This window comes from Erinaceus europaeus, chromosome 5, assembly GCF_950295315.1.
Source record: "Erinaceus europaeus chromosome 5, mEriEur2.1, whole genome shotgun sequence".
NCBI classification, from domain to species: domain Eukaryota; kingdom Metazoa; phylum Chordata; class Mammalia; order Eulipotyphla; family Erinaceidae; genus Erinaceus; species Erinaceus europaeus.
In genome coordinates, this window is record NC_080166.1 from 18952297 (window position 1) to 18965109 (window position 12813).

Genomic DNA, 12813 nt, shown 5'->3' on the forward strand with positions numbered 1-12813 from the left:
GCTGTGGCACGAGGACTCCAGGGCTTAGGAGCAATGTTCTAAAGTTCAAATATCATTATGCAAAAAAAAAAAAAATTTTTTTAATTAAAAACCCCTCATTTTAGCAGTCTAAAGTAAAATTACAATTCCTAAAGATCAGAAAATAATGCTCTCATCTTCTGGAACCTGACGTAAAATTCATCTCTCTAGCTGCTGCTCCTCGGTTTGTCCTCACAGAAAGCTCCGAGTACTTAAACGCTCTGAGCCAGCACTTACCACCCCACCACTTCGACTCGCCATTCCAGCAGGTCCATGGGGCTCAGTGAGTCTAAACTGGGGGCGGGGGCTGGGGGCCGCCACTGATTTTGCCACTCTGGGGCCAACACGACCGCTCCCACCTCCGGAGGGGTGACAGAGCACCTGTCTGCCCAAAGTTTCTCCCCGTGGCGTGGAGCAGTGGTCAGCATCCGTGACCACTTCTGGTCGAGGGAAGCAAAGTCCCCCGGACATGTGCAGACTGAAACCACAGAGGAAAGAAAACACCAAGAGCAGCTGCAAAGAACTGGAGCCACAGATGACTCCAGGAAGGGCGCCTAGGGGTAGAACAAGCCCTCGGCTAAACTGCGTCCCTGGTGACTGAGTGAAGACCACGTGACCAGGGCCGGCGACTCCCAAGTTACATCTTGAACCTGTCTGTCCCCTGTCGCACCAACTAAGTCCAATAAAGGTGGGGGCTCCTAAGTGAACCTTCTTCAATCTTAAACGACTCCCAGAGCACAGCTGCTGAAAGACGGCCACCACCACCACTACCACCACTCCCTCCGCCGAGCAGCCCAGGAGCCGGGACGCGTCCCTACCTGGCAGGGTCAGGCAGATGAGGCTGGCGATCAGCAGGGTGACGCACATGAAGACAATCAGCAGGAATATCTGCAAGCAGACGAGGGCTCTGTGACGCCCTGGGCCCAGCACACGCGCTCTGGAGAAATACTGCCTCCTCCCAGGAGCCAGAAACTGGTATTCCCAGGTCCGGGTACCAGTAGGCCCCTTCCCTCCCACGGAAAAGACGGTCCCACTGCAGACACAGTTCCCCGTGATCACTTTCTCCCCTGGCCAGCGTCACCTTGTTGGGCACACTGGTTCACCGGGACCATCACTGTGATATGTCTGCACCCCCCCATCGGTGTCAGCACATTTCACTCGCCATCAAACCACCACCCCCTTCTGTTTCCCTTTCTTCCTTTTTCTATCCACTTTATTTCAGAGACAGACGCTGAGAGGGATGAGGGAGATACAGAGAGACAGAGACACCTGCAGCTCTACTTCACCACTCGTGAAGCTTCCCCCCCGCAGGAGTGGGAGCTCGAACCCAGGTCCTTACACACGGTAATGTGAGCGTTCGACCTGGCGCCCCACCGTGCAGCCCCAGAAGACATTCCTCTGCAGTGCACCAGTTAGGCCCCGCTGGGCATCTCTGAACAGCTGGCCGGGAGTCAGAACGACTAAGTGAACTGCGTCCCTTCATTGCTCTGAAAGCATCAGTTACAGGTCACCTCACTCCACCCGCCCGTGCCCGGGGGGTCACACGCTGAGCCGGCCCCACACCAGCGACAGCAGCCGGCTCTAGTACAGCCCTGAAGTGGAAGCGGCTAGACTGCTGAGGCCGGGTGGCCCGGTACCCACCCTGAGAGGAAAGTGCAGCGGTCGGCGATAAGGCTGGAAGCCGACAGGCCCACCCTGCTGGAGGATGGCCTGGTGGGCGGCGTGCAGGCCCTCCCCCACCACAGGGAAGGCGTTGTTGTTCCGCGCGTGCTGGTTGTTGTCGGCCTGCTGGTTCGCACTGTTGTCGCTCTCCTCCTGGTCACCCAGCAGGTAGGAATGAAGATCCCTGGACGGAAATCACGCAGTGAAGAGGCTTGCTTTCGGTCAGGACTGGACAGCAGACTCGAGACCAGCCCCCCCCCCCCCCCCGCCCCCGGGAGAGAGCTGCCAGGTGGCACCTGCTCAGGCCGACCTAAGCACAGTACTCAGCTGGCTTTTAAACCCCCCCCCGCCCCCACAGGATACCCACAGTCCCGCCTCTTATGCTTCCCTGCAGCCAGGGTGTGAAAAGAAATCAGAAACTGAACACAAGGAACAGCGCGGCCGGAGAGCTCCCTCAGCCAGAGCAAGGTACTGCCCACACGTGGTCACCTCCAGCAGGGAAATCAAGAGCTTGTGTCTTCTATCGATGGCAACTGTGTCTGCTGGCCGACTGACTCCCTCCCTCCCTCCCTCCGTCTCTCTCTCTCTCTCTCACATGCGCATGAGGCAGAGGCACGGGTGAGGTGATCAGAGAAACAAATCCATATTCTCACAGTAAGATGTCCACGGGAAGCCACTTACACATTAAAAAAAAAAAAAAAGAATCATAAAAGATTCAACTCTTAAATGAGGACAAGGGGCCAGGCGGTGGCGCACCTAGTTAAGCGCAAATGAAGAGAGGACAGCAGGTCCTCAAGTAGTGTGGCCTCACTACAGCCCTGAGGATTCAGTGATCCTGGTCAGCGAGGCGCTTGGAGACCTGCTCTCACTGTGCTTAGAGTCAAACTTTCTAAAGAAACCACAGCAAGGGAGAGTCAGTGCGTGGAATATATAAACGGGGGGCAGGGGTGCACTGGGAAAGACAGGCTCAGGCTGGGGGCCAACGCCCCACCTGCCAACGCCCATGTCCAGCGGAGAAGCAGTTACAGAAGCCAGAATTCTCACCTTCTGCACCCCATAATGATCCTGGGCCCATATTCCCAGAGGAATAAAGAACAGGGAAGCTTCCAATGGAGGGGATGGGGTATGGAACTCTGGAGGTGGGGACTGTGTGGAATTGTACCCCTCTTATCCTACAGTCCTGTCGATCATTATTAAATCAATAAAAATGAAAAAAATAGAAAGAAACAAAATGGGGGGGTGTGGGGGGAATATGACATGCCACACATCCGAGCGCAGCCCTGTGTGAGGCTCACTCACCAGGCCAGGCCTTGTACAGTAGTGAGGGCAAAGAGACTGCTCTCACAGCACTGCTGGGTAATGACATGAGGACTCCGGGCTGGCAGCAGACCTCAGCGTTCTCCAGAAAAGGGTGGGCACTCTTTAGAACAAGCACCCACAGCCCTGCAGGCGCCACTGAGTTCCCCCAGTGGCGGGGATGTTCTCCTGCGTGGCTGCGGCTGTCCTTTCTCTGCAAGGTCCTCAAGGGCGCCCACCCGCACCCCGGGGTACTCACAACAGGTAGCCCGCCGTCACTGTCCAGGCGCGCACGAGTCCCTTCAGCCACTGGCGTGTGTGGCCCTGCTCCAGCAGCGCTGGCAAGACAACCTGAAGCAGAAGCAGCTCCAGGGACAGCTCACTCACCGGAGCATCGCTAAGACAGTCACAGAGAGTGTAACTTATAATGTGAATTCTGCGGGGGGCGACAGCGAGATGGAGGGACTGAAGGAGCACCCTGTCTGCACTGCCTCTCTCCCCTTCCCTGAGTCCGGCCAAACTCCCCACAGGGGTGGCCGATGGCCTCCGGGCTATGAAAGCCCAGGGTTGGGCGCCTGTCCTCTCTCCACACGCCTCCTGGCACTGCCCCGCCCCGCTTCACCTCCACAGCTGGAGAGCAATGAGGGGCCCGTGCTCTGGCCTCTCGCCTCTCACCCTCATGTGCCCCCCACGTGGTTTAACACAGCACCCTTGAAGGGGGCTGCGGGGTGGCACACCTATTGAGTGCACATGGTACCAGGCACAAGGACCCAGGTTCAAGCCCCTGGTTCCCATCTGCAGGGGGGAAGCTTCACAAGTGGTGAAGCAGTGTTGTGGGTGTCTCTCTCTTCTCCACTCTATTTTGCCATTCCCCTCTCAATCTCTCTCTCCGTCCTGTCAAATAAGATTAATAAATCTTAAAAAAAAAAAAAAAAAAAAAGTAAGCAAAAAAATAAAGAGCCCCTTCCACGAGGCTTCCATGTGATAGGACAGCACAGGAGTCTTGGTGGGCAGCACAGAGCCGGACACACACACACACACACGTGTGTAAAGCCATGCTCTCAAAATCTTAAAAAAGAAAAAGAAAAGAAAAAGGCTGCCTTCATACACTTTCTTCCTCCTCTGCCAACTCCCCTGGCTCGTGGCTGGCTCCCCACGCAGCTCTGGGCTGTAAGCAAGCCCCAAGCCACTCGCTCTCCACTTCGCTTTTCCCTCACTGGAGTCAGAACCTTTGGACTCCCTACGTATTTAGTCCATGTTAGGAGCCCTCTCCTTCACTGCAACTAAAGTTCCACAAGGACAGAAATCCGTATTCTGTCCTGACCACCGTCCTATCGCTAGCGCAGAGTAAAGGGATAGATAACTGCCACATGCAAACTGTGTGTACCAGCCTTCAGACACGCTCCGTGGAAGCGTAAGCTCAGACACTCCAACAGAGCAAAGAAACATCACTGAACTTCTAGGCATAACTGACTGCCAAAGGGGGCCTCTCCCACCAGCATGTAAGGCCAGACCCTGTGCTTCCTGGATTTCATTATGAACTGACCCCGATACCTAAGAGAGGAGTGATGATTTGCTCTGGAGAGGGCAGAACTCCCAGAGTAAATCCTTGCTCTGGGATATGGGGAGCACGGGGAAGACAGCAGACTGTGCAGGGCAGACACTGGAGGAGTGGGTCCCAACACACAGGGCGAGACACGAAGAGCCGGGGTTAATGGAGACGGGATGGAGGCTGAGCGCGGCTGAGAGCGGCATTCAAGTCAGACAGGCTGGGACCAGAGGCTGGGGGACCATGCAGGGAGACGCCCCCCCCCCCCCCCCCCCCGCCGGTCACTAAATGGCTCATGTGTCACCACAGAGATGGAGGATGGGCAGGGGTGTTAAGGATGGATCACAAATGGAGAACAAGAGGGAGGTCTAAACTAAGACGGGGGATGGGAGGATCGAGTTGGATTAGCTAAGAATCTTGAAGAATTAGAATTAACAAAATATAAAGACTAATCAGAAGTAAATTGGAAGAAGAAATCCAACTTGCTTGGTAGCTTTCTGGTTTAGGTGACTGAAGGGATAATGCAAGTAGCTGAAAAAGAAGTGGTAGAGACTGGGTTTCCAAGTGGCTTGAGTTTTGAAGTAAAAAAAATAATAATAACAACTTTTCATCTATAAGCACTCCTCCTACTTTTTATCTAGACTTATGAGCACTGTGGCTATTTCTCATGAGCACCTTTTGAAACGCTACATGCTCACTGGCTAGGTAAACATTTCAGAGCTCGGAGAAAGCAGGCTGCCCTTCCTGGGCAGTGAGTCCGTCTTCCTGTGGAAAACGTCACTGCACCAGGGAACCAGCCCCGTCTGTCACAGCAACACTGTGCATGACTGAGACCCCACAAGTTACAGGTTCAGTCCTCAGCACCACGGTATGGGTATGCCAGAGCAAGACTACTCGCGCTCTCTCTCTCTCCCTCTTAATTCCCCCACCCTTCTCTCTTAATAAATAACTCAACCTTCCCACCCACCCCCAGAAAAACCCGTAACTACTCCATTCATTTCACGGGCTCTAGAGCCTGGCACAAAGCATACATGACTCTAAACAGCTCTTCAAAGTAACTATCTGAAATGCATGTATTCTGAGAAGCAAATCCCTGCCAGAGCTACGCTGTTTAAAAGGCCAGTGCGTTCAGCAGCGTACCTGTAGAGCATGACGTTGTAAGGAAGGAAACTGGGCAGCAGGCTCTTGATGATGCGAATAGGCAGCCACAGCATCAGAAGCACAATGGAGCCAAACACGATCTGCAGGGACAGTGAGGACGTGGGCGTCCATGACCGAGTGCCAGGAGAGCTGGCCGCAGGCTGCAGGCGAACCTCTCTGTACAAAGACTGCACTCGGGGGGCTAGGTGGCGGCACGCCTGTTTGAGAGCCCGTGGTACAACACACCAAGGACCCAGGTTTGAGTCCCCAGTTCCCATGAGCAGAGGGAAAGCTTTGCAAGTGGTGAAGCAGGGCTGTAGGTGTCTTTCCCTCTCTATCTCCCTCTACTCTCTTGATTTCTGGCTGGCTCTATACAACAAACAAACAAATAAACAAATAAATATAAGTAACAATACAGACTGCTCTTCGGTCAGCGGCGCCTCTCCCCTGCCCCCCCCCCACCTTGTTTTTATTTTATTGGACAGGACAGAGAGAAATTGAGAGGGGTGAGGGAGACAGAGCGAGAGAGAGAAAGATAGACACCTTCAAACCTGCCTCATCACTCGTGAAGCATCCCCCTTACAGGTGGGGAGCCAGGGGCCGGAACCCGGACCCCTGAGCATGGGAACATGTGCACTCGACCAGGTGCGCTACCGCTGGGCATCTTCTTCTCCTGCTTCTTCTTCTTCTTTTTTTATTATTAATATTTATTTCTTCCCTTTGGTTGCCCTTGTTGTTTTATTGTTGTAGTTCTTATTGTTGTTGTTATTGATGTTGTCGTTGGATAGGACAGAGAGAAACAGAGAGAGTCGGGGAAGACAGAGGGGGAGAGAAAGACACCCGCAGACCTGCTTCACTGCTTGTGAAGCGACTCCCCTGCAGGGAGTCGGGGGCTCGAACCGGGATCCTTACACCGGTCCTTGCATTGCACTTTGCTCCACGTGCGCTTAATCCGCTGCACCACCACCCGACTTCCCTTTTCTTGTTTCTTCTTCCTCTTCTCCCTCTTATTAATTCTCTAGGACACAAGACCTCAAACACAAGCCACACTCTGCTTGGTGTTTCAGAGTCCGAATCTCCCAAGAATCAGAAGCACCTGGAACGTAAGCGCCCAGTCACAGGTATGAGGGCTTGCACCAAGCGGCTGGCAGGCGGCACAACATTCACGCACGAGACCATGAGGTCTTGGCTTCAATCCCCAGCACTACATGGGTCGGGGTAGTGCTCTAGTGAAGACATGACCCCGGCTATAAACACCACCAAAGCTTTCAGAATTGTATTTTGTAAAAGCTTAGATGTAACTAGATAGACAGGTGGTGACGCACCTGGTTGCAAACATACTACAATGTGCAAGGACCCAGGTTCAAGCCCCAGCCCCCACATGCAGGGGGACACTTCACAAACAGTGAAGCAGTGCTGCAGGGGTCTCTTTTTCTCTCTCCACTATCTCCCCTTCCTTCCAATATCTCTGTCCTCTCAAAAATTGAATAAAAAATAAAAAGTGCCTAATTTAGGAATTCTAAACAGAACAGGGAGACAGCATAATAATTATGCAAAGAGAATCTGTGTCTGAGTCTCCAAAGTCCCATGTTCAATCCCCCATATCACCACAAGCCAGAGCACAATGGTGCTCTGGCAAATAAAAAAAGAAAAGTTACAAACAAATCTATACTGCCTGTTTCATGCAAATTAAAGGTAACTCAGAGATTTATAGCTTGGCAATCGATTAAAATACTGAAGAACCAGAACACATCACTCTATGTATTTTATCAAAGGGAAAACATCCAGATTTAGAAAAGCATATATTGTTATTCAAGTTACTCCCCGACATCTAAAGCGCTGGTCCTTAGGCCAGACACCCTGCACTGCTTAAACACTGTGGTCTATTTACATAACCACTGTTTTGTCTGAGACCCGCCCTGCCTGCAGGGCACTGGTTTAATCCCCACAGCTTAGATGGAAGCTTGCTACCTTCGCGCACTTTTCCTTCTCTCCACCGCCTCTCCTAGCCATTTCCTCCCGCCCCACACACCCTGCCCCACCTGCCACTTCTGTCTCAGAAGATATAAAGGGCAGGTTTTTCTTTTTCTTTTCTTTTTTAAATTTATTTATTTTAGGGGAATTAATGCTTTACATTCAACAGTAAATACAATAGTTTGTACATGCATAACATTCCCCAGTTTCCCATTTAACAATACAACCCCCACTATGTCATTTATCATCCTTCATGGACCTGTATTCTCCCTACCCACCCACCCCAGAGTCTTTTACTTTGGTGCGATATGCCAATTCCATTTCAGGTTCTACTTGTGTTTTCTTTTCTGATCTTGTTTTTCAATTTCTAAGGGCAGGTTTTTCTGATCAATAAAACACTGCATTGCGTTCCCGCTCAGACACGAGAGTTCCTGGTTCCTCTCCGTGTTGCTGCGTAAGCAGCAGCCTAGGTTGGCTCCGGTCAAATTCTCTCCAACCCAGAGAGCACATGCCTGGGAAGAAACACCCTCAGGCTAGTCTGGCACTAAAAAATAGTATAGACTTTACTTCAAAAATAAAAGCAAACCCCCAGGGGATTGGAGGTAATACAGTGGGTTAAGGGCACATGGTGCAAAGAGAAAGGATCCCGGTTCTAGCCCCCAGTTCTCTCTCCCCTCGTTGTCTTCCCCTCCTCTCTCTACTTCTCTCCCATTTCCTCTCTGTCCTATCTAACAACAATAAACAATAAACAACAAGGGCAACAAAAGGGGGGGAAATTAGCCTCCAGGGGAGTCGGGCAGTAGCGCAGTGGGTTAAGCGCACATGGCGCAAAGCGCAAGGACCAGCGTAAGGATCCAGGTTCAAGCCCCCGGCTCCCCCAAAAAAGCAAACCCCCACAAAAGGCAAGCTTACCACAGACAAAATAAATCTTCGGAGATGCCTATAAATTGGTAAGTGGATCATTTCTTGCACTGGATTAAAATCTGGGTCATTCAAATTCCTTAGAAACCATAAGACACCGGGTCGAAGCACCTGCAAATATACACAGCAGTAACTTAGTAACAGCCTGCACGATTACATGGGGCGCATAGCTCCACACCACACTCTCCACTAACATTCTATGTGCCCCCAACTATAAATACGTATTGATGTCTTCACGATCTGTACAGTATATGAAACATTAGCACAAAGTCAGGGAGTCGGGCGGTAGTGCAGTGGGTTAAGCGCATGTGGTGTGAAGTGCAAGGACCGGCCTAAGGATCACAGTTCGAGCCCCCGGCTCCCCACCTGCAGGTGTCTGTCTTTCTCTCCCCCTCTGTCTTCCCCTCTCCTCTCTCCATCTCTCTGTCCTATCCAACAACAACGGCATCAATAACTACAACAATAAAACAACAAGGGCAACAAAAGGGAATAAATAAATATATATTTTTTAATGGTCCCCAGAAAACTCATGGCTCCTCTGAGAAAAAGATTCCTTTAAAACACAGCAAAAATAATAAATGAATAAATGTTATTTTGTCCGGGTTGATGCCCTCTGGTGTTTTTAATCGATCAAAGGGGAAAAAATGTAAGTGCAATCTGATAAGAAATCCAGATGTGCTAGGTGGGGGTAAACGTCTTTAGAAATGTCTATCCCTATTCCACCGGCTGACAGGACTGGGCTGCACTTCACCAATGTCTAGCACAGAAGGTCTGGCCTCAGTCTCACACCCCCCCAGAGTAATTATCTTAGGTAAGGAAACCACTGCTCTCAGGATCTGCATTTTGCTACTGACATCTCTTCCCTCTTCTCAGCAGAAACCAACAGCCCACGAGTGTCTGGGCAGAGTCTGGTCATTATTCGAGAGCCATTTGAGCTCACTGGGCTGCTCTGGGTCAAACAGCTCATCTGCCCAGACTCTCTGCCTTCCTAACAAGGCACTGGATGACCTCTGAGATGCCGTCTGCACCCCAATACACGCCGACACAAAGGGAATAAATACTCAGTATAAAACAGCTGTCCCTTAACAATGTAATTAAGAGGTCACATGCACTTACAGTGTTTAAAAACACAGTATCATACTTCTTTATCTTTATTTTATTTATTGGATAGGAACAGCCAGAAATCAAGAGGGAAGGGGGTGATAGAGAGAGACACCTGCAACACTGACTGCCTCACCACTCACAAAGTTTACGCATGCAGGTGAAGCTTGAACCGGGGTCCTTGTGCACGGTGACATGCACGCTCAACCAAGTGTGCCACCACCCAACCCCCATACTTCAACTCTAGTGCCAATCATTTGTTTCAAAGAAAAGATTACGAAGCATATTTGTGAATGGAAGCTACAGAATTTACACTCTGGTTCAGCAGAACATTTTTGACCTGGTCCTCTCCTTAACTTTTTGAGTCTCCAAAAGAAAGGTTCTGTGTGACATCCACACTGGAGTGGAAGAGTGTATTATCTCCACCGTGTCCCTCAGTGTATTCCCGGGGTGCAATGGAGGTGGGGGTGTGACTCTGCTCCCCACTCACTGCCCAGGACACAGAGTGAGTGTGCAGCACTGCGTGGGAAGAGAAACACAACACACGGCACAGGGAATACGCCAGTGGTAACTGTAGTCTGCTGCTCCCGGTTACGCCACAAGGGCGGGCCTGAGACGCAGACTAGCCACCTGCTGGCCTGCTTCTGCGGCCTCTTGAAAACCAGGGTAGGAAAGCCGAGGGGCTGGGGTCCTAGGGGCCTGACCACAGTCCTCTGCTTTAGGTGGCTGCCTCAAGACCACAGTCTGCACGTTAACCATGTAACCCTGTGACCTCGGGCAATCCCACCTGTAGCCCCAGGCTCGCCATACACACTTCAAGAGTTTGCATCAGAGGGTGGCTACAGTAATGGCACAGCAGAGCGAGCACTCTGATGAATGTTCTCGCTCACTCTACTCATCTGGCTGGAGACTAGCAGTCTGGACGCTCCGGGCGGCAAGGGCCCTCTCGTCCGGGGCGGGGGTGTCTCCCCGCAGAGCTCACCTCTCGCAGCAGCAGGATGAAGGAGGCGAAGTAGAACACGTACACCATCCCCACCAGCCAGTGCAGGAACATGGTGGTGCCCGGAGCAGACTGGAAGCTCAGCTCTCGGTCCTTCAGAGTAGCATCAAACATTTCCTACACGGAAGACGGGACAGTTGAGCCAGACCTCGCCTCCCAGGAAGAGAACAGGTGGCTGTGGGCAACTCCGGTCCTCCCAGGGCCACTGCTTGGAGCCAGCGGAACATTAGTGAGCTGAGACTGGATACATCCCAGACGTTCAAAGGTAAGGAAGGCCGCTAAATCGCTTGGTGAATGAGAACCTGTCAGTTTACTGCTTGCGTATGACTGTTACTCTGTGGAAGACTGCTTCTGGTTAAAATAGTGACGAGAACTCACGGCAAGTTTCAATGGTAAAACATGGGAGAAAGTGTTAGCTCAAAAACAATATAGGAAGGGAGTCGGCGGTGGCGCAGTGGGTTAAGCGCACCTGGCACAAAGCACAAGGACAGACGTAAGGATCCCAGTTTGAGCCACTGGCTTCCCACCTGCAGGGAAGTTGCTTCACAAGTGGTGAAGCAGACCTGCAGGTGTCTTTCTCTCCCCCTCTGTCTTAACCCCTCTCCACTTCTCTCTGTCCTATCCAGCAACGAACATCAACAACAATAACCACAAGAAGGCTACAACAACAAGGGCAACAAAAAGGGAATAAATGAATAAATAAATAAATAAATAAATATTTTTAAGAAACAGTATTTGATTTGTTTCTAAAGCTAGAATCTGATAGCCTCTCAGAGTCATTAAAGATTATAAAACTAGGGCACCAAAGTAAAAACCCTGTGGGTGGACATGCTGCTTCCTGGGACGGTGGGGGGTGGGGGTGGGGGTGGGTGGGTGGGATGGGACACAGTCTTTTGGTGGTGGGAATGGTGTTTCTGTACACTTCTAGTAAAGTGTAGTCATATAAATCACTAGTTAATTAATATGAGAGGGGGAAAATTAATTGTATGTCTCGAAGTTTTAAAAACACAGACTGAGTCTTTTTAATATATAGGCTGTGTATTTGATATGCGGACTCTCTCAAAAGCCTAGACCAAGTAGATCAGAAGCAACCAATGGCACAGCCATATACAAGATACTGGGTACTATACAGCAAACCCTAACAAAAGGACTTTTCAAAATTAACCCAGTTACCAAATAATGTGATGATAACATTAACTATCCATTGTCTTTTTGAACCCTAAGACAGCAGGAACCTCACATCTCCACTATAGAGCATATATTTCCCCCGGTCCTGGAACCTTAGGATAGGGCCCACTTTCCCGCATGCCTCTCCCAATCCATATCAAATAATATTGCATCTGCCGATCGCAACCTAATCAACACGATTGCCACCTCAACATGCTTCAGCTCAGACTGTGTCCAGAGACTTCAGGTGTGGAATGACAACCCTTCAGCTTCATTACTCGGGTGAGACCTTTCCTTTCATAGTATTCTCTAATTCCATCCCAGGTGGTTCACTTTCTAACAAAGTCCCAAAACCTAGATATAGACCAGGTTCTGTGAGAGAGAGCATACATACATTCACACGTATCCATAAACTAGTGCAAAATATATTCCTGAAAGCAGAAGTACACTAGAGTTTGCAGTGAGTACCCCCCCCAACACTTCCTCTCCACTATTCCAACCTTTGGGTCCATGACTGCTCAACAATTTATTTGGCTTTGTATGTTAACTCTCTTTTCAGCCACCAGGTTCCAGATGCCATCAGGATGTCGGCCAGGCTTCCCTGGACTGAAGACCCCACCAATGTGTCCTGGAGCTCCGCTTCCCCAGAGACCCACCCTACTAGGGAAAGAGAGAAGCACAATGGGAGTATGGACAGACCAGTCAACGCCCATGTTCAGCGGGGAAGCAATTACAGAAGCCAGACCTTCCACCTTCTGCACCCCACAAAGACCCTGGGTCCATGCTCCCAGAGGGATAGAGAATGGGAAAGCTATCAGGGGAGGGGATGGGATATGGAGATTGGGTGGTGGGAATTGTGTGGAGTTGTACCCCTCCTACCCTATGGTTTTGTTAATTTATCCTTTCTTAAATAAAAAATAATTTTAAAAAAATTAGGAAAAAAAAATATTATAAAACGGCATCTTATAGAGTAAGTGGTTAGCCT

At 50.6% G+C, this 12813-nt stretch overlaps 1 protein-coding gene and 1 long non-coding RNA gene across 4 annotated transcripts in view; both read right to left on the reverse strand.

Moving 5' to 3' along the window:
- LOC132538593 (uncharacterized) overlaps positions 1-12813 on the reverse strand; it is a 71323-nt gene that overhangs the window by 14557 nt on the left and 43953 nt on the right. The window lies entirely within an intron of this gene.
- MARCHF6 (membrane associated ring-CH-type finger 6) overlaps positions 1-12813 on the reverse strand; it is a 59151-nt gene that overhangs the window by 13052 nt on the left and 33286 nt on the right. For 2 of the 3 annotated variants that reach the window (XM_060191176.1, XM_060191175.1), the window contains exons 15-21: positions 10644-10778; positions 8552-8671; positions 5666-5766; positions 5012-5056; positions 3236-3373; positions 1660-1864; positions 837-906 (exon numbers count right to left, since the gene is read on the reverse strand). In XM_060191176.1, coding sequence (XP_060047159.1) covers positions 837-906; positions 1660-1864; positions 3236-3373; positions 5012-5056; positions 5666-5766; positions 8552-8671; positions 10644-10778 — 814 coding nt within the window. The remainder of the gene's footprint in view (positions 1-836; positions 907-1659; positions 1865-3235; positions 3374-5011; positions 5057-5665; positions 5767-8551; positions 8672-10643; positions 10779-12813) is intronic. The other variant, XM_060191177.1, reaches the window with a different exon arrangement.